The 21,942-nt window shown below is 42.7% G+C and overlaps 1 protein-coding gene across 3 annotated transcripts in view; it reads right to left on the reverse strand.

Annotated features, from left to right (window-relative positions):
• Nucleotides 1–6,102: 6,102 nt before the first annotated feature.
• The window catches only part of LOC128693482 (epoxide hydrolase 4), a 33,170-nt gene continuing 17,330 nt past the window's right edge, over nucleotides 6,103–21,942 (reverse strand). The window contains exons 3-8 of one of the 3 annotated variants that reach the window (XM_053783185.2): nucleotides 18,497–18,609; nucleotides 16,422–16,590; nucleotides 15,047–15,201; nucleotides 9,630–9,785; nucleotides 8,918–9,131; nucleotides 6,103–7,616 (exon numbers count right to left, since the gene is read on the reverse strand). In XM_053783185.2, coding sequence (XP_053639160.2) covers nucleotides 7,508–7,616; nucleotides 8,918–9,131; nucleotides 9,630–9,785; nucleotides 15,047–15,201; nucleotides 16,422–16,590; nucleotides 18,497–18,609 — 916 coding nt within the window. In that variant the 3' untranslated portion in view covers nucleotides 6,103–7,507. Of the gene's footprint in view, nucleotides 8,519–8,917; nucleotides 9,132–9,629; nucleotides 9,786–15,046; nucleotides 15,202–16,421; nucleotides 16,591–18,496; nucleotides 18,610–21,942 lie in introns of all 3 variants that reach the window. The other 2 variants (XM_053783187.2, XM_053783186.2) reach the window with 2 other exon arrangements.

Raw genomic sequence — 21,942 nt, forward strand, 5'->3', positions numbered from 1 at the left:
TGTGATAGTATTTACGCTGTTAATTTATGCTAGTAGTATTTTATTTTTTTGGCCACTTATGGTGTTCTTATGTGTGCTGCATGTATTTTTAATAATTGCCAAGAGCACTGAATGATTCTGTTCTGTCAAAGATCTCATAAGATAATGAACGTACTTACAAAACTGGTCTTCTGACACATATATACCTGTGTTCGGTGAAAAAGTGACATCTGGGAGAAGAGCAGACTCAACAACAAGGACCTGATGGTCGAGGCAGACAAGTGCCCTAGAAGGAATCAAGGAAAACCAAGAAGAGATCCCCAGCATGCAGCGCCCTCACAGCCAGGAGACCAGCTTTGTCCATTCACCAGGAGCTTCGCTAATCCATTCTTTCGTTCAACATGAGCATTACCAATCCAATGTTTCGTTCACCAAGAACTTTTATCCTTCCAGTCATTCTACTGGAAACTCCTGGTGAACGAAATATATTGTGACAGATGTTTTCAAAAAAGTTGCACATTTGTCTAATTTTATACATGTGTTCCCACACCCAGGATAAACAACTGTGGAACAGAACTTGACTAAACTCAGTACAAATTTCTTCCTAAGGTCACGTGATGACTAGATCAAATATTTTTCCCTTCTAGTAATCCCCCAAAATTATTCGCATATCTAATCTACCAGATCATCTTTGGTCACAAAAATTGTTCTAGAGCTTAGTACTCTACAGGTTTTTCTACATGAATTAAAAATACATTCATAACAGTTAACGACGATCCCAAAATTTATGAATTCTATCAAATTTTAATAGACTGGTTAGGTTATATTTTTAAAAAGCAAAAAAAAAGGAATTTGCATTTTAATTCAGTTTTTAACCCTCTTGTGACATACTGACAAAAATTTTACTCTCGCCTTCAGAATATTAATTTGAAAGTTAGCTGTTTTAGGAAAACGCTGAGAATTTAAGTTAAGACTGTTAGTGACGTTAGACACATGTGCAACTCTTGGGTATCTTTATTGAGGAAACGTTTCGCCACACAGTGGCTTCATTAGTCCATACAAAGGAGAAACTTGAAGAACAGGAGGAGAATGAGGTGATCAGTCCCTCAACCTTGAGTCGATGTGGTCAGTCCATCAATCTTGAATAGAATGACCACATCGACTCGAGGTTGAGGGACTGATCACCTCATTCTCCTCCTGTTCTTCAAGTTTCTCCTTTGTATGAACTGATGAAGCCACTGTGTGGCGAAACGTTTCCTCAATAAAGATACCCAAGAGTTGCACATGTGTCTAATTTAACAACATGTCGGTTCTCTGAACCATTCATCCACAAGTTAAGACTGTTAGTGACATTGAGTGAGTTTACCTGGAGTTTACCTGGAGAGAGTTTCGGGGGTCAACGCCCCCGCGGCCCGGTCTGTGACCAGGCCTCCTGGTGGATCAGCCCCTGATCAACCAGGCTGTTGCTGCTGGCTGCACGCAAACCAACGTACGAGCCACAGCCCGGCTGATCAGGAACTGACTTTAGGTGCTTGTCCAGTGCCAGCTTGAAGACTGCCAGGGGTCTGTTGGTAATCCCCCTTATGTGTGCTGGGAGGCAGTTGAACAGTCTCGGGCCCCTGACACTTATTGTATGGTCTCTTAACGTGCTAGTGACACCCCTGCTTTTCATTGGGGGGATGGAGCATCGTCTGCCAAGTCTTTTGCTTTCGTGGTGAGTGATTTTCGTGTGCAAGTTCGGTACTAGTCCCTCTAGGATTTTCCAGATGTATATAATCATGTATCTCTCCCTCCTGCGTTCCAGGGAATACAGGTTTAGAAACCTCAAGCGATGTGATGTGATGTGAAGGAATATGTGAAGGGAATTTAGTATTGTTCTTAGGGTGGTGGAGGTAGTGGAATGAGATGGAGATGGTGGAGGTGGGAACCGGAGGTGAGGTGGAACTGGAATTAGAAATTTCCTGTAGGTTACCAGAAGTCTCATCCTAGGGTTACCGCCCCTGCGGCCCGGCTCCACACCAGGCCACACTATCTGGTTGTTGGTCTGGTTGATCAAGCTGTTGGTACCCGCGTCCCGCATTCCAACGTGTACACCACCACCCAGCTGGTCAAGAACTGACTTAAGGAACTTATCGAGTCCCTTCCTGGAGACAGCTGAGGTTTTGTCGGTGGTCCCTTAACACTTACTGAGTTCCCTCTTTGTATTCAAGGCTCCCCATACTTTCATCGTAGGTATCTTGCACCGTCTTTCATGTTTTCTTGCTTTCATGTGGAGTGTTTGTGTGTAGGTTTGCGACTAATTCATTACAGAATCTTTCAGGTGCAAATTATGATACATCTTTCTCGCCTACGAACTAAGGAGAACAGTTCGAGGAACTTCAGACACTCCCAGTAGTTAAGGTGCTTGATTGAGGTGATATGAGCTGTGAAGTTCTCTGTACTTTCTCCAGTTCTGCAATTTTCAGCCGAGAGAGAACGAAAAATCTGAAGAGTATCGTTATCTATTGTTCTGAAAGTTCTCATTATCCAAAGTATCATTTTCCTCTGACATTATTACTCCCAAGTCTCTCACATTAGATTTCCACTCGATTTAATAATTTGAGTTCATGTGCTCTGAGCTCTCTTTTTTTACATTTCTTCATTTTTTCGTAACTTAGTAACTATAATTTATTCTCAATGAAGATCATATTGTTGTCACTGACTCACTTTAAATCTTGGTTTATTTTAGCTTTAAAACTTGTTGTGCCTTATATGGCTGCCACAAAGGATGATCACGTTGTTCTGATTTATATGTCTGTCTATGCCAGATATGAGACTTTAGGGGGCTGCAGCCCAGGGTCCTCCGCCAGCTGGAGGGCCTCCGCCAGCTGGAGAGCCTCTGCCAGCTGGAGAGCCTCTGCCAGCTGGAGGGCCTCTGCCAGCTGGAGGGCCTCTGCCAGCTGGAGGGCCTCCGCCAGCTGGAGAGCCTCTGCCAGCTGGAGGGCCTCTGCCAGCTGGAGGGCCTCCACCAGCTGGAGGGCCTCCGCCAGCTGGAGGTCCTCCGCCAGCTGGAGGGCCTCCGCCAGCTGGAGGTCCTCCACCAGCTGGAGGGCCTCTGCCAGCTGGAGGGCCTCCAGAGATGTTCCCAACAACTTTTAATTTACTGATGTTTTGGAAAAATTTGTTTCCAAGAAAGTACGCAAAGTTAATGTTTGAATTTTAATTGAAAATATCACTGGGGCCTCACAGTACCTGTAGCCCGAGGACCTACAAAATCTTAATCCAGCTCTTAATGGGGATAATACTGGTCCATGGGGAGTGTACTGTGCAATAGGGAGAGTACTATGCCATGGGGAGAATACTGTGCCATGGGGATAGTACTGTGTCATGGGGAGAATACTGTGCCTTGAAGAACAAAACTTTTTACTCTGGCAGCCCCTGGGTTTCATTTGCCTACCTTCCCTGTTATTCAATTCTCACGTATTTTGTGAATAATTACCCCATGATCCCACTTGTTAGAAGCTTTGCAAAGTCAGCGTATACATCTATATTACGCTTGTCTTCTTGTACCAAAGATCATTTCCTATTGGTCCTGCAATTGCGATGGAGAGAGGAGGGACCTGTTATGAACCCATGTTGCCCTGGGTTGTGTAATAGTTGCAGTTTCATGTGGTTGGCAATCTTGCTTCACGAACCTCAAAGATTTTGTGAATGTGGGATGTCAGAGCGTTTTTCTACAGTGTTTTGTCATTGTTTTATGCGACTTTTGTAAAATGGATAACTCTAGGGTTCAAGCGACTTCTCAATTGAATATTTAAGGCACGAGGTAGTGGTTTCTGGCAACTCTCATGACTATGGAGTTTCACGTCTTTGGGTCTGGGGTGGAGTGTATGGGCATATATTCAGTTGCTTCTTCGAAGTCAAGTGGGATTAGGATTGTTTCAGAAATTTAAGAGAATTCCGTAGCATTTTGCATCTCATTGGTGAGAAACTCATCTGGGTCATTAATCCCTAGACTGGTCGGTGTCTCACTGAGCACTGAGTCGTATTGTGACCTAAGTACCTCACTCATGACTATATTCTCGTCAATGTTCCATCTTTAAATAAAGGCAAAAGTTCAACCTAAGATGACTGTAAAGAATATAAGGGTTGTAAGAGGAGTGTGGGAATAAGCGGAGGTTTGCAGTTAGCATGGAAGTTAGTGAGAAGATGGAGGTGCCATGGAGTCGCAGAGCAACAGACGATATGGAGGAGGTAAACACTGTTGGAAAGTTCATTCACTGGCCTCAGCACCGTGTTTGGCGACGGGGACCATCAACAATGTTTGATCAGCAAATGTCAAGCAGAGTCAAGCGAGACTCATGTTTATTTTTAGTCATGTTATGAGGTCTTCATCTTATGCAGTAATTGAATATAGTGAAGGATATAAAACATCTCTTGAAACACGACCCTCAGTGTGTACGCACCACGACCTTTCGTTTGTACGCACCACGACCCCCCGTGTGTATGTATGCCGTAGAAGAGATGGATCTGATGAATATTAAACAGTGATTTGTCTACCCAAGAGTTTTATTGAGAATATTCTTTGTTGAGGAGAAAGACCGCGTGCCCTCGTGTGCCCTCGTGTGCCTGAGCTAAGAATTTTGTCACTGTTGTTGCTGCTGCTGTGTTAGTCTTCAGATAGACTCAAAAGACACTTGTGTTTGCCGTATCTTAACCTGGTCAGTGGAGCTGGTACTAGTACGGTAGGGGAGCGGCAACACCATTATTATTTAGATTTTGCCCCTTAAGCGGCTAGTTTATGCACCTATATCCATCCTGTGGACGATGGCGCGAGAACACTAGCATACACAAAAGTCCTAGAAACTAGGACCTAAAAGAAGGTGGATGGTGTGAAGGTGGGGCAGCTATGGTACTATGACTTCTTTTTTTTTTTTTTTTTGCAAAATTTGATATAATAGCAATGTGCTGCTGCCCTATTCTGTACGATAGCCAGAAAGTTGGAGAAAGAGTTAGCTATGTTTCCATGTCATATTCCATCACACGGGGTGAATTTCATATACAGGGTTGAGCCAGACTGAGGATACCCTCTAGTATATATTCCATTCAGGTTCAACAACTACAGGAGCTTTAAAGGTATATTCTTGCAATAGCCTCTCGACATTTTAAAACTACATTATATAACTAAAACTCCCTAAATGAAATAACTGAGCAGTCAACCAGCTGGAACATCACGAAATTAACTTTACCTCAGCTCTACTCAGCACCATCCACTAACTTCAGGCTGACCCAAGTTGTGCTGAACTAAGCTACGTTACGTTAATTCATTAGAAAGGTCAAGTCGCTAGGGTCGTTTGTTAAAAGGAAATCTGCGCACCAGGTTAATTCACGTTGCTGTGTGCAACAACATGACAGTCGATATTCACACACAAACTCTCATATAAATACACACAAGAAATCGGATGAGTTCACAAATAAATGTGATTATATACACACACAGAAAACACACAAAACACACATACAGAGAAAACACACAGAAAACACACAGACACACACACACGCACACACACATACAAAAACACACACATACACACACATTCTCACACACACACACACACACACACACACACACACACACACACACACACACACACACACACACACACTAATAATTCACGCCGCTTATACAAAGCTACATTAACACAAGAGATAATAACAAACAGATACGGTGAACTCGGCTGTGTTTGTATGGTCAACGGGTCAGTTCTTATTCCTTATGAGAAAAAAAAGAACCAATGGCAACGTCAAGATGCCAGCACAAACAACTCAGTGTTCAGATTCAAATGGAACACTGCAAAATATACTGACACAGACACGTGGAAAGTCAAGCTTTTGTGGAGACGGTGTTTCACTCTGTGTGGAGCGAAACGCTGTGACAGTAAAAGCTCACAAAACCTTACCACAGGCGGGAATCAAACTCATACGACTCACCCGCCACGAGTTCAAGCCCCGCCCGTGGTATGGTTTATTTGCAATCGTGTCATCACGATTTCTTGAGTCGTGATAAAAGCTCGTCCTGAAAAGTGTTTCCAGCGCAGTGTTTAGGCTGCGGTTGTGATACAGGAATTCATTCAAACGCCAAAATAAAACAAAACAAAAATATATTATCATTAACATAACAGAAGGTATCGTTACGATATTTACATCACAATCGTTCACTCTGTTTTGATCTGTAAAAATCTTTTCTACTAAGTTCTTGTCTAGTTACTTGAGATAATGTTTATTATCAGACTTCATATTTAAGGACTTCAGATTATTTTAATCAAAAAAAAAAGAGCTAAACCTACAAGGGAAGGCCCTCAGAACACCACCTCTGAGCTCTTTAAGTCTGTGACAAAACTAACTCTTCATTCTCTCTGTGGGTAGCATAGTCGAGTAGTCAAGAAAGATTTTATATTTTCATGAAGTTATTACAGTAGTTAGTTCAACAGCTAACTAGGCTAGCGAATGGTTAATGGTCCAAGTCGGACCGAAACTTTGCCAGTTTCGGTCTCCTATGTGTGGGTTATTTGTGTTTCATTTCAGTCACGGCGTTGAGCCTTTCTACTCACAGTGCAATACAGTCGCATGTTGAGTCTTGCTAGCAGGCACCAGGAGACATTACATGTATTTCGATAAAATTCAATGCTAGAGCTCTCTGTGCATCACTGGAGAACCAGTAAACACGTTAATTAGTTCATTGATACTGGGAAAGATCATTTGACGAAGAACTTTCAGTTTAGAAGGTAAACTTCAGAAGACTTTTCAGTAGGAACTGGACCATTATGTATTCACAGGTGACTTCAGAATAATTCAGTATAAGTGTGAAGTCTTTGTGAATTATTCCAGCCACTATATTGTAGTTTGTTTTCTTCTGGGAGGTCTCATTTCGTCTTTCAGATAGTAACAACACAAAGGTAGAGGAACATTACAGTAGGCCTACTGGCCCAAACTAGGCATGTGCTTCTCTAAACCAACCATTCCTACCCATCCACTTGTCCAACCTTATTTTCCAAAGCTTCTCAATACCTCAGATACTAATCAAATCCAGTCTCTCGTACTCATGTATTTGTTCACCAATCTATCGTAACATTTCATGTGATGGTCTTATGTATTTTTTCTTCCAGTTGAATAAATGACTTTTAGACTATTTTTTGTTCCCTCACAGGAGACATAAGATACAGTCAGTAATGCCTTTGGTAATAATGGCAGAATTGCCGACAATAAGTTAGGTATAGGGACACAGACGCAAGCGATGTGAGAGTTTATTGTGGCAAAGTTTCACTCTCCAGAAGCTTTGTTAAGCTTGATAATGCTCTTGGAGAGTGAAACGTTGCCGCGATAAAATGTCATATTAGTTGCATCTGCGCTCCTTTACCTAACACACACAAAAATGTCTTTGTGTGTAATGTTTTAAAAAGGCGTCTGGTAGTGTGTATCAATCTCAGGAACTTCCTCAGTACCTTCATTCTTGATGACCTTCCTCAGTTAGCAGCAACAGCCTCGTTGATCAGGCCCTCATCCACTGGGAGGCCTGGTCGTGGACCGGGCCGCAGGGGCGTTGATCCCCGGAATGCCCTCCAGGTAGCCTCCTTTTATACCCGCCCTCAGATGTCATTCTGGAAATTTTCCTCAAGGTAAAGTATCTTCAAAAGTCAGGTGTTTCTTGTATTTTCAACGCTCTTCCTCTGTTACAAAATCTTAATCGCTTAGAAGACCATCGATTAGATGTGTTTCCTGTGTTAGGACATCTTCCTGTCTTAGATGATACTTCTTAGACGACTGGACTAAGTCAGGCTGAAATTTGGTCAAGTTTTCAAAGATTACAAGATTGACCTTTCATAAGACCTTCTTTAGTCACTTCTGCGTCCCCTTAGGTTGAAAATATCAAATACCGAAAAGTTGAGGATTAAGACATATGTGCAACAGTTGGCAATGTTTATTTTGAAACGTTTCGCCTACATAGTAGGCTTCTTCAGTCAAATACGGAGGCAGCAGGTTAAGTAGTGAAATGAAAATGATGAAATTAGTCCATCATCCTTGAAGAAATATTATTTGAGTTGGTCAGTCCCTCAGACTGATCACTACTACACCTGCTGCCTCTGTATTTGACTGAAGAAGCCTACTGTGTAGGCGAAACATTTCAGTAATAAAGATACCAAACTGTTGCATATGTGTCTTAATCACCTAATAGATGTTTCAGAGTAAAAGAACCTAGTTAGATTTTCTTCCATAAAAAGCGTTTAATCACATTGAAATTTACTAAAAATGCTGCTGAATCTTTAAAAAAAAAAAAAAAAAAAAAACGTGAAAAATATTGTGAAATATCAAGGTTATTTGTTTCAGATATGATAAAAATATTTTGCTCAATTTTACTCCATCGTCTGTTAAAAGATCTTCGTCGGAAAATCTTTCTCAGGTAGAAGACCATCTTCAGTTCGATGTTTCATATTTAAAATTTGGCGAGTTTGTTCTCTGCACCTTGAAGGTCGCTTGCGCTGCTCCCATCAGTCCCGTCGTCCTGTGGCAGGTTAACGCAGCTCAGAAAAACATTTGTATTAAATAGCACATTAACATAAATACAGTATTTCTCAGCCATTCAATCATTCTTACACTTCCCATGAACCAGGGCTCTCTCTCTCTCTCTCTCTCTCTCTCTCTCTCTCTCTCTCTCTCTCTCTCTCTCTCTCTCTCTCTCTCTCTCTCTCTCTCTCTCTCTCTCTCTCTCTCTCTCTCTCTCTCTCTCTCTCTCTCTCTCTCTCTCTCTCTCTCTCTCTCTCTCCGTAAGGTAAAATATCTCCTGATTCTGGTCTTTGTTATATAACGACTCGCTGAGTGTGCTTGAGGCTCGATCCTCCGTTCCGTTAATTGCAGGTCCATTCGATGACCAGCCAGACTGTTGGTGTCTGAGTTGACTCACTTGTTGACTGTGGAGGTGACGGCTGCTAGACTAGCTCCCATGACACGATCCATGAATGAGGATGTGGTCTTGGCAGGTTCCAGTGGACTAAGGGGCCGCCAGGGCAGCTCCCTGAGAAACTCCCCTACCACCTGGTTCACCTGGGGCGCCCGGCTGACGTGTGTTAGGTACCCCAGCCCTGGCATCGGTCGTATGGTGATTCTCTCCACGTACTCTGTAGGTGAAAGAGACAGGTGAGTGTGTCGTGCTGGTTAGGTGCTTGGAGCTCGTCACCTAACTAGCTTTCACCTGAGTGTCATTCATCATCTGAGTGTCATCATCTGAGTGTCACCCATCACCTGGTTGTCACTCAGGTGATGCCTTGATGCCGGTGAAGTTCTCTTGATCCAAGGGATTGAAGGTACCCTCCAGTTCCTTGGATCAAATGTGATTAGTTCCCATTCCCCAGGAGCTGTTTGACCTTAAGGGTTTAGCTCTTCCCAATTAATAATAATAACAGAGTGTGCTTGTCCAAACATGGCTTGTGTGAGAGCCTCTCTAAACAGTGCAGAAATCTGGACAAGTATTATCCACAAGGTGCTAAAATATATAATTTTTTGACCTAATGAAAGTGGCAGAAGAGAAATGTTTGTCTTGGATTGTGGCAAATCTGTCGTTCATTGATTTTTGCGAATCTATCGCGGATAGTAGTCAATCTATCATGGAGACTTACCAGCGGAGCGATAGGCCGTGTCCAGGGGCAGGAAAGGGTCAGAATCGCCCATGATGAGTAATGTGGGCTTGGTGATGACATCTGGCAGAGGTTCCTTATCCCCTATCCCTCGTAGGTCCAGCTGACGAATGTGGTGAAGGGTTCCTGTCCAGTCCTCTAGAAGAAAGCCGTCCAGTTATGGCTTGAAAGGAAGGTAGGGACAGAGAAAATGCAAGGGGCTCATCCAGTCCTCTAGTGGAAGGAAGGCAGGGATAGTTAAAGTGCCGCCCCCCTCCCCCCTTCCAGTCGTCCAGTCCTCTCTTGAAAGGAAGGTAGGGATTGTTAGAGGTAGTATGGGTGGCCCGTCTTGTCCTCTTTAGTACTAACAATGTTGAAAAGATGTGGTAGGAAAAAGCGATGATATTGGATAACTTAATCGAAGGATTAGAATGTAAAAAGAAAACGGAAATGTAAGAAAACAATAGTGATTCAGGAAGAGGGAGAGAGGAAAAATCAGGGTAAGCTAGATGGAGATGCGAAACAGGACGGAGAGATGAGCCAGAGGGGTTAAGCATATATGTATTGACAAATCTGTACTTTTGGGATTGGCATTCAGCTCCTGGCCACTAGCCTCTCAACCTATAATCAACTGTTGTTGTTGATGCCTAGACACTTGGAGCCTGCAACTCCTACTCTTGAAACTATGTATTATGGCGTATAAAGTGTCCGGAAAGTCTTTTGAGATTCTTGAAGGCCATTCATAGGGTTGCCAGAAGTTATTCTGTTGATGTGAGTCTCTGGCAAAACACTAGGCACTATGCTCGTCCCTGGGCATTTCTGACTGAGTGAGGTCTGAAACATCTGTACCCTGAGACTATACACCGTCTTCAGTCTTCTGTCCCCTTCCTCAATTTTATGATCTTGCATTTTCTGGGGTTGAGTTCAAGCAGCCACTTATCTGACCAATCATGGTTATCCAGATCATTTTGCAACCTTTCCCTGTCCTCTGCTTTTATTCATATCAGTTTATTATCATTAGTAAACAGGGTCGCACCTGACTCACTCCCATCTGGAAAATCATTCACATAAAAGTGCTGGCCGGTATTGTGCCTTTTTATTCTTTATCTGAGATACTCTTTGATCCACCGGAGAACTTTCCCTGTTATTCCTGGCTGCACCTCAAGTTTTTGCCCTAGCTACATGTAGGGTACTGTACCCAATATCTTCTTTCTATCCACCCAACCCTCTCTCACTTCCGTTACTCTGTTATAGAATTCCATTAGGTTGGGGAGACAAGATTTACCGTCTCTGAACCCGTACTGGTCAGTGTTTATGAAACTCCTTCTCTTCAAGTGTTCTACCACTCTCCTTCTGACTATCTTCTTCATTACCTTGCAAAATTAGCGAAACTGGCCTGTAATTCAACGCTTCCTACCTATCTCATTTCTTGAATATAAGTACTATATTTGCCGCCTTCCACATCTCTGGCACACACTTGACTTGGTGTAGATCTTCACTAGTGGTTCACACAGTGCTTCTCTACCTCACCCTGTGTATGTACTCACCTATTTGTGGTTGCAGAGGTCGATTCATAGGTCCTGGCCCGCGCCTCTTCAGTGATCATTACTAGGTCCACTCTTCCTGTTCCAAGAGCTTCATCGTACATCTTCTTAAAGCTATGCATGGATCCTGCCTCCACTATATCGCTCTCCATACTGTTTCACTTCCTGACAACTCTGTGACTGAAGAAATATCTTCTGACATCCCTAAAACACATCTGAGTTTTCAACTTTCGACTGTGATCTCTTGTTGCTGTGTCTCATCTCTGAAACATTTTGTCATTCTCCACCTTGTTAATTCCTCTCAGTGTTTTATATGTTGTTATCATGTCCCCCTACCCCTTCTGTCCTCCACTGTCGTCAGGTTGAATTTTCCTTAACCTCTCCTTGTAGGACATGTTCCTTAGCTCCGGGACTAGTCTTGTTGCAAACCTTTGCACATTCTCTAATTTCTTAACGTGCTTGAACAGGTATGGGTTCCAAACTCTTGCTGCATATTCTAATATAGGTCTGACGTACACAGTGGACAGTATCTTGAATGACTCTTTACTTGGGTGCAGCATATGACCAGACAACCATATGCTGCAGCAGTTATTTGGTTGATGTGCGGCTCAGGAGTGTACTCGGTATGATGCTCACCCCAAGATCCTTTTCTTTGAGTGAGGTTTGCAGCCTTTGACACCTCGTCATGTAACCATCACTCGTTATTTCCTTCCTGTCAGGTAATCCCTGATCCATGGCATTGAATTTCCTATTATTCCTGCTTGCTCCTCTAGTTTTTACGCTAATCTCTTGTGCAGAACTGTGTCAAAAGCCTTCTTACAGTTAAAGAAACTGCAGTCTACCCCCTTCCCTCTCTCTCTCGTCTTACTTCTGTTACCTTGTCGCAAAACTCCAATAGGTTTGTGACACAGGATTTCCCTTCCTTGAAACCCTGCTGGTTATCATGTATAAACTCATTTCTTTCTAAGTGCTCCACCACTCTTCTGATAATCTCACTGACTTTGCAAGCTATACATGTCAGTGACACTGGTCCGTAGTTTAGTGCTGCCTGTCTGTCTTCTTTCTTGAAAACTGGGACTACATATGCTGTCTTCCACACCTCAGGTAGTTGTCCTGCTATGCTAGATGTGTTGAAGATTGTTTTTAGTGGCATGTACAGTGTCTCTGCTTTTTCTCTCAGGACTCATGGAGAGATGTCTAGTCCTACCGACTATGAGGTATCTAGTTCGCTTAACAGTCTCTTCACCTCCTCCTCGGTCGTGTGTAGTGTCTAGCACTTGCTGGAAGCCTTTCTGTCTCCACTGAGAATACCTCCCTAAATCTTTTGTTGAGCTCCTCGCTCAACAAGAGATTATTTTTCTCCTGATGTGGCTGTACAACAGCTTCAGGTAAGATTTGGCTTTCGATGCTATGTCATTCTCGTATTGCTGCTGGGCCTCTCTCCTTATCCATGCATACGCATTACTTGCTCTTCGGCTAATCTTATTTTTCTGAGTCCCTTGTTTTCTATGCCTTTTCCATTCACTAGTACAACTAGTTTGGTCTCTCTACACCTTTAGGTGAAACAAGGACTCAGTCTGGTCATCCTGTTGTTTCTATTGCCCTTGGGTATGAACTCTGCCTCCCTGCACTTTGTGGTCATGTAACCCATCATTTCATTTGCTGTCTTTCCCTCCACTTGTCTTCCCCACTGCACCTTGCGCAGAAATTGCCTCATGCCTGCGTAGTCCCCTCTTATATAGTTTGGCTTCTCCTGTCCTTCTCGTGCTACTTCACTGTCAACTGCTAGCTTTACAATGCAGTAGAATCTCAGGACCACATGATCACTAGCTCCGAGAGACCTTATACAAGTGATATTCCCCAATGTCTGAACTACTCAATGTGAATACGAGGTCCAGCCTTGCTAATTGATCCCTTCTCTCTCTCTCTCTCTCTCTCTCTCTCTCTCTCTCTCTCTCTCTCTCTCTCTCTCTCTCTGGTAAGTGTTCCTTAACATGTTGGTGCATGAGATTTTCCAGTACTGCCTCCATCTTAACCCTCCACGTTTCTGGTCCCCCATGTGGCTCCAAGTTTTCCCAGTCAATCTCTTGTGGTTGAAATCACCCACAAGTAACTTTGCTCTACCCTTGTAGGCCCTTTTGACCACCTCAGCTAGTGTCTCTACCATTGCTCTGTTGCTCTCTTCAAACTCTTGTCTTGGCCCCCTGCTATTCTGTGGTAAGTTGTGCATCACTGCAGTTATCACTTTGGAAACCTCAGTCTCAAGTGTTCCTAATATGTAGTCCCTTGCTTCTTTTCTGTCATTCCTCCCAGCTCCCCAAATCTCCACTGGTTGTTGATGAGCAGTGCAACTCCTTCCCTTCTGTTCTCTATCTTTCCACAGGATCTGAAATCCAGATGGAATTATCACATCTAATATCATCCCTGTGAGCTTTGTTTCCATGAATACTAGGATGTTTGAGGGATTCTTCCATTATTATTTCATGCCACTCCTCACATTTATTTGTTATTTATCCTGCACTGGTGTACCATACCTTCAGCTTCTTTTTAACTACTGTGTTCTGCAGGTAGGAGGGGGAGGTTGTGATGGCTGTGGAAGTGGAAGACCTGGCAGGATACTTTGTGAGGTTGCTGTGAAGGTAGAGTTTGTGATGGAGGGGGGTTTATTTTGGGTTATTCTGGTTGAGGTGGAGTTGTTAGAGTTGAGGGTGTTCTGTGGGGGGTTGTGTTTGTTTTTCCTTCCAAGTCTAGGTTTCCTTGCCCATCTCTATCCTTGTCTCTCTTTCCTGCTCCTTGTGTCTTTGTGTCCTTTCAGTTTCTGTCATTCTTCTCATGTTCTGTCATGGTCAAGGTGCACTCAGTGGTAATTTGGTGAGCCCTTTAATCTTGATTTCTGCTGGCATATTCTGTTTCACACCATTTCTGACTTGAAAATCAATTTGATTGGACAACTTTTTCCCCTTGAGAGCCCCCCAATTCTCTGGAAATTTGTCAGCTGGATCATGTCTTCCTCTCCTGTCTCTTTGATGACATTTTCTGTTTGTTTTTTCTCCCCCTGTCATCTTCGTACATTGTCCCTTTAGCCTTCTGAAACCTATGAATTAAGACTGACCTCTCCCTTTCATCCTCCCATTACATTTTCCTCAGCATCTCAGGGCCTGACTTTAACATATCATTGCTGCTTTCCTTAACATTTCTTGGGTCTCCTGTTGGCCTGATAATGCCTTTACAGGGGACTTGTTATCTTCCCTCTCTTCATTCCCCTCACTGTTTGCTGTTCTTGTACCCAATGGCATGCCACCTGGGCCCCCCAGTGGTCTGATAGAGCCTCTGCACAGTTCTTATATTCTTCCTCCCTTCAGTAACTTCACTGGTTGCTGATGTTGCTGTTCCTGTTCCTGTTGCCATGCACTTTCTGTTCTTCTGCTCTATATCACGCTTCAGCATTTCCAGATCCTCCTCTAGGCTCCATATCCTAGCCTCTGCAGCTGTGGCTTGTAGCTCCCACTTCTTGCTCACTGCAGCCATCCTCTCCTCCATTTTATCTAGCCTCCTGTGTGTGTGTGTGTGTGTGTGTGTGTGTGTTCAATAACATATCTGTATAGCACATAAGCACTTGGTGTATAAGCTTAATAATATGAAGAGCGTGTCTGATTGCATTAACTTGTCATCATATCTCTAAATGTTTTAAGGTAAATGAATCAACATATATTTACATGTTGTATGTGAATGTTCAAAACAGTGTTGGTGAATAGGTGAGTAAAAAGTATCTGATTGTCCCACATAAATATATCACAAAAAGTATATCAATAATCAATACAGCATATGTATCATACAGACCCTGTGCCCCTTCCTCAGGAACCCAGTATATCTGACCTCTTCTGGAGAAGGTGAACTTGTAAGCCTCAACCTCATCTTCAGTGATGGCCTTGCTTCTGACGAGGTCACTGAAGAACTTGTCCACCAGGTAGGTGTCGTTCACATGAGCCGCTACCTCAGGTAGGAGAGGCAGCCGCACGAATAACATATACCTGACGAATGAAGCATTGCTGTTGTAAGAGTCCTTCATATATATAAAGAAAAACTTATCTGATGGAAGAGGTAATGGGATGACACGAGTCCTTCAGATGAGGCATAAAGAAGAATGTATCTGACGACTACAATAGCCCCACATGGTTTTTAATGTGTATTAGGAAGAACATCAGGTAATGAAATCTGTCGTCTTGAGCTGGGAATATTCAATAAGAGCTGGTTTATCAACAGTTAAATAAAAACTGAGGAGCCAAATTCAATTTCATGTTAAAATTCTTAATTAGTAACTAGCAGAAACGATGCACAAGAATTTCATTTCCGCATTCATAACCTGCATCTTTAGACTTAAGATGAGTCGTAATGAACAACTGTCAGTGAATGAAAAGAAGAGTGGACGAAGACTCGATCCAAGGTCCTTGCATGTAGAAGTCTCAGTGCTTTGCCACTTGTAAGCTTCGTGGATCGGGATTGCAACATTAGACCTACTACATACAATGTCCACGGTTCGAGCTCCCCATCCATTCTTCTGTTTATTAAATAAGATAAGATTTCGTTCGGATTTTTAACCCCGGAGGGTTAGCCACCCAGGATAACCCAAGAAAGTCAGTGCGTCATTGAGGACTGTCTAACTTATTTCCATTGGGGTCCTTAATCTTGTCCCCCAGGATGCGACCCACACCAGTCGACTAACACCCAGGTACCTATTTGCTGCTAGGTGAACAGGACAACAGGTGTAAGGAAACGTGTCGAAATGTTTCCACCCGCCGGGAATCGAACCCGGGCCCTCCGTGTGTGAAGCGGGAGCTTTAGCCACCAGGCCACCGGGCCACCCTACAGCTTAATGGTAGATCGCCTGGCATACAGTACCGAGAAGATGATAAATTAGACACTTGTGCAACAGCTCGGCATCTTTATTTGTAGACGTTTCGCCATCCAGTGGCTTATTACAATACATGGACATAATGTGAAGACGTAGAAATATATACACAAGAGAGTGGAAGACGAGGTAATCGGTTCCTTAACCTAGGAGCAGATGATGAGCACCGTTGTCTTGAAGAATCTGAAGCACAGGCAGGAAGACTGGCGCTTATATACTGGCGTCAGATGAGGACATCACTACAACCTACTTGCTAACACCTGGCATAACTCTTGAACATGACCTACTTCCACTGGGGCAATTCTGCCAAAGAATTTACCTTCAAAGTAACCTACGACTCACCAGGCCTTGTAGTAGTTCATCCAGAGAGAGTTCACCTGCTGGCGGATGACGTAGGGATGCGGGGCGTGGATGAGCACCATCTTGGTGACCAGCTGTGGGTAGTGGTAACACATGTACCAACCCACCTGGCCGCCCACACCTGCACACACCAAGTGTGCACTCTTACGACCTGTCCACAGTAAGGAGAGGGTCATTATATGATTCATGACGATCGTTCAATGTTTTTTCCCTGGTATAAATCAAAATTATTATTATTATTATTATTATTATTATTATTATTATTATTATTATTATTATCATTATTATTATTATGTGGAAGCGATAACCTTGACTTGCCTTGGGAAGCAATGAGATTCGATCCAAAAAAGAAGCTGCTCTTTAATAAGAATGGCGAAGTTGCCCCTACACAGTCCCTACCCAGTTCGAACCTTCCACTAAGGAAGATACTCCAGCTTTGAAAGTTTAATGCCAATCGAAAGAGGTATTCTCTAGTTATTGCACAGACACCAGTACCTAAATTACATCCAGAACTTACTTTCTCAAGTTATTATCATTGAAGATTTGTAGCCAATCGGACAAAACATTTACAAATTATCGCCCGAAAACCAATCCTGAATTTTTATTTTTCTATTTTAATTTGACAAATTTGTACCTATACCTGGACTATACCTGGAGTATACCTGGAGAGGGTTTCGAGAGTCAACGCCCCCGCGGCCCGGTCTGTGACCAGGCCCAAAATTAAATAAAACCTTCCTCTTATCACATGGAAACCAAATTGTTTATGAAATTGACGGATTATGACGTGATGCTTCCTTTGAAATCGACCGAAGTTTGAAATCGACCGAAGGAGGCATTCTCGAGTTATTGTGCATTCATTCCAAGTTTACTAACCATTATAGCAAGTTGATACAGTTACATCTACAAAGTCTAAGCCCAAAAGGTATTATTTTTTAATATGGGGCATCAGTCATTAATAATTAATTAAAACCGTTCACATAAAACATACTGAAGTTATTTAATGGGAATAATAATAATATAAATAATAATAATATTATTATTAACAACAATAATAATATTAATAACAATAATAAATATCTTTAAATATAGGCGTTTTTTATATTCTTGTTTTAAAGTATCTGCAATTTTTTTTTAGGCATTTACTGTCACTGATCTTGATCACTGGTTAGTGTTTCACCTGATTAATATCTAGGCAGCACCTACTGAGAAATACCTGAAGGAAAAAAAACACTTGTTACTGAGCGCCAACTGAAAGAAACATCTGTGTTATACGTGAAGAACCTCAAGTTTCAAAACACCTGAAGACATGAAGACTCCCCTGTTAAAACACTGAGAATCAGCAACATGTCTGCTAACACCTGCTGGGAACCTGCAGAACTCCTGCGTAAGCTAAACAATGGGTTAAAAACACAGTGCTTGCTCAGAACATGTCTTGGGGGCGTGTGTAAGATATATGAAGTCTCCTTGAGGACATTATTGGGTCTGTTGTGTTCAGTACGTCGGGAATGTTTCCGCCATGTCGTCTTGGGTATCAGGACCGGGCCGCGGGGGGCGTTGACCCCCGGAACACCCTCCAGGTATACTCCAGTTATCTACAGATTTCCTGGTCGTAAATAACTCGTGAAGACACAGAGCAGCTGCTGGAGAGAGAACCTTCCAGACATCTATGAAACTCTGTTTATGAAAAGAGGTTCTGGAAGTCCTCAGTTGATTTTAAGGGTTTTGTAAGTTCTCAGGAAGTGATCTTAAGGGTTCTGTAGGTCCTAATGATGTAAGCTTAAGCAAGGGTTCTGCAGGTCCTAAAGATGGGATCTTAAGCAAGGGTTCTGTAGGTCCTAAAGATGTGATCTTAAGCAACGGTTCTGTAGGCCCTAAAGATGTGATCTTAAGTAAGGGTTCTGCAGGTCCTCGTGTGATGTTAAGGGTTTAGTATGTTCACGGGAGGCGATATTAAGCCAGGGTTCTATATATCCTCGGGAGGCTCTCAGGCACTGATCTTAATTGTGACTAATATAACCCTTAAGAAAGGGCTATGTTGGTCCGCAGTATATGCTTACCTAGTATCCTGATGAGGCTGGCGACGTCCTCAGCGAGGAGAGGCGTGGTGTAGTGGGTCCTCAAGCGAGGCGTGTCCGAGTCCCCGCACCCACGCATGTCCACAGCCACCACCCTGGGTGTGTACATCTGTTAGAAGCAATGGGTGAGCGTGCGCTCGCGCGCGCACACACGCACACACACACACACACACACACACACACACACACACACACACACACACACACACACACACACACACACACAAACACACAAACACACACACACACACACACACACACACACACACACACACACACACACACACAAGCAATGTAGTGGAGGCAGGAATCATACATAGTTTTAAGACGAGGTATGATAAAGCTCATGGAGCAGGGAGAGGGAGGACCCGGTAGCGGTCAGTGAAGAAGCGGAGCCAGGAGCTGAGTCTCGACCCCTGCAACCACAATTAGGTGAGTACACACACACGAAAAATGATCTTGGTGAGGAAGTGGTAAAGTCAGTCTCCGTACATAGTTTTTAAACCCAGCAGGATAGTGCCCAAGTGGCTAAGAGGAAGTAAATCTGAAGAGTGGCAGGTTAAGAGGCAGTGCCAGGAGCTGAGTCTCGACATCAGCAACCATAAATAGGCGAACACACAACTTTTAAGTATATAGCTGGATAAATGTTAAAAAAATATATATAAACATTTATTAGGCCAAAATTGGAATATATAGAGATGAGGTAAAGCCAGCGCCTAGAAAAATACTTGAATTAATTATAAAATAATCCACAGAAGAGCTAAAAAACTGTTATAATATGCAAGTTATTATGAAAGGCATAAAGCACTAAAGATGCCAACGCTGGCTGATAGGACGAGACAAGGTGATGATAGTCACACAAGGTGATGATAGTCACACAAGGTGATGATAGTCACACAAGGTCATGATAGTCACACAAGGTGATGATAGTCACACAAGGTGATGATAGTCACACAAGGTCATGATAGTCACACAAGGTGATGATAGTCACACAAGGTGGTGATAGTCACACAAGGTGATGATAGTCACACAAGGTGATGATAGTCACACAAGGTCATGATAGTCACACAAGGTGATGATAGTCACACAAGGTCATGATAGTCACACAAAGTGATGATAGTCACACAAGGTCATGATAGTCACACAAGGTGATGATAGTCACACAAGGTGATGATATCATGTGGGAGTTCGACACGTGGATTAGGTAAGAAATACTCACGTAGGCTGGTAGTACGTATAATTACAGATAATGTGTGTAACGCCCTTGCAGCCGTACCTATCTCCTTGCTCACACTCATAACACTGACTGACTGGCCGCCCACGTACCCATAGAGGGTCTTTGAATAATGCCAGGTCAGCGCAATATGAGTTCAGATAGTGACTCAGGCAGAGACGGTTGGTCGTTGAGTCAACGGTACACTGGTTACTGGTAACTGGTTACTACTACTGAGAGCTCGGCGACGCTAACATATGTCGTCCCGACATACAACTAATACAAACTAGAGATGGCAGGTATACGGCTTGGGCTGATTCTATACAATGTCAAAGTACACAACAATTAAACATTATAACATACATAAGTAGAACATTGGAATGGAAGCTTACGTGACTGAAACTGTAATGCAATACAAGGTATACTATAGTACAACTTAAAACTCAACAAATGAACAACGAACTCAACGTTGAGATTACAAGTGATAAAAAAAAATTTTGATCGATTGATCTGTATTCATGTGATCTACGGATTCTGAGGAAGGAATATATACAAAGAAAGAGTGTTTAACAGAAAGGCAGATTCGGTGCACTCAAATCTAGACTGTTAACTCTCAGAACGCGGAGAGAACATGAACACAAAAAAAAAATTCTTGAATACTGATAAGTTGATACTGTAATTATTCATCTATACAGGTTATTTACATTTAACCCCAACTCTGCTAGGGTGAGATTGACATATGCAGAATGGGTGTCATCTCTGGGAGGATCAAACTCTGTAGCATTGGCTAACTCATGCTGTATTTGAGGCAAATCTGAATTGGAAGTTACAAATGATACTTGAGGATTTCTCAATACCTGTCGTGTACGTAGGGAATAACGACATTCAGGTTGATCGTCTGACTGAGTATCAGAGGAAGAGAGTACAGGATCAGGAGGATTGTCAGAGTCTGTCACATTAGTCTGGGTTGGAACATCATTATCATCACATACTAACTTCATATGATCCAAATGCGATTCTTTATACTGACCAGTACTAATCTCTCTAACCTTATACTTATTACCAGTGATATGTTCAACTACTCGATAAGGACCAATAAACTTTTGATCAAGCTTTGGCATTGCAGACGTTTTGTTAAAGTTAATCAGCATAACTCTCGAACCTACTTTGATTTTGGATGGCTTTGCTCGAGTGTTTGCGACTCTTGTAAATTCAGCTGTTGATTTATGAAGTGTTTCACGGATTCTTCTAAAAACACTTTGAGCTAAGCTGGTACGAGTTGCTATGAAATCATCAGGGTTGTAATTTGGTTTCGGATTAGAATATAACAACTCATAAGGCAAACGTTTATCTACACCATACAATGCATAATGTGGAGTGTCACCTATAGAAACATTGTAAGCAGAATTTATAGCACACTGCACATCAGGTATAACTTCATCCCAAGTTTCACTGTTGGGATTGATAGTGGCTCTCAAGACATCAAGTACTTTCTTATTGGTTCGTTCCGCTAACCCATTGCTGGCAGGATGATGAGGAACAATGGTGGATTTAGAGATCTTGTACAAGGTACACAAATTTTCAAGAATTTCATTACAGAATTCACCTCCATTATCTGTTACTAGGGACTTAGGAGTGGTATGCCTGCAGATAATGTGTTCTTTAAACGCTTTAGCTACTGTCTCGGCAGTCTTATCTGCAATAGGAACTAACTCACAATATCTGGTGAAATGGTCTACCATAACACACAGATGTTTGTTGCCTTGGAGGGAACATTGGAAATTAGTTAACAAATCTAGCGCAACTCTTTCCCACGGTTCGCTAGTAGTTGGATACACTTGGATTGGATTAGGACCATTAGCATTGCCTTTATGTTGCATGCAGACACTACATTTCTTAACATACTCAGAAATATCAGTTGCCATACGAGGCCAAAAGTATTTCAATCTGGCTTGTTTTACTGAACGATCCATACCAGGGTGTGCAACACCTGGTACATCGTGAACTAGCTGTAAGGCTACATTCACTAGTGACTGTGGAATTACTAACTGGTATACTCTTCTGCTAGGAGTACCCAACTCGGCTGTTCGATACAGTAATTCTTGGTTCATGACAAAGTCACTGATGGGTGCTGGTGGCTTCACAGTCAGAATAAGATCTTCCTGGAGCAGGAATCGAATCACACCAGACCACATGGGATCTGTTCGTTGAGCAT

The sequence above is a fragment of the Cherax quadricarinatus genome, chromosome 57, assembly GCF_038502225.1.
Source record: "Cherax quadricarinatus isolate ZL_2023a chromosome 57, ASM3850222v1, whole genome shotgun sequence".
In the NCBI taxonomy this organism is placed as follows: Eukaryota; Metazoa; Arthropoda; class Malacostraca; order Decapoda; family Parastacidae; genus Cherax; species Cherax quadricarinatus.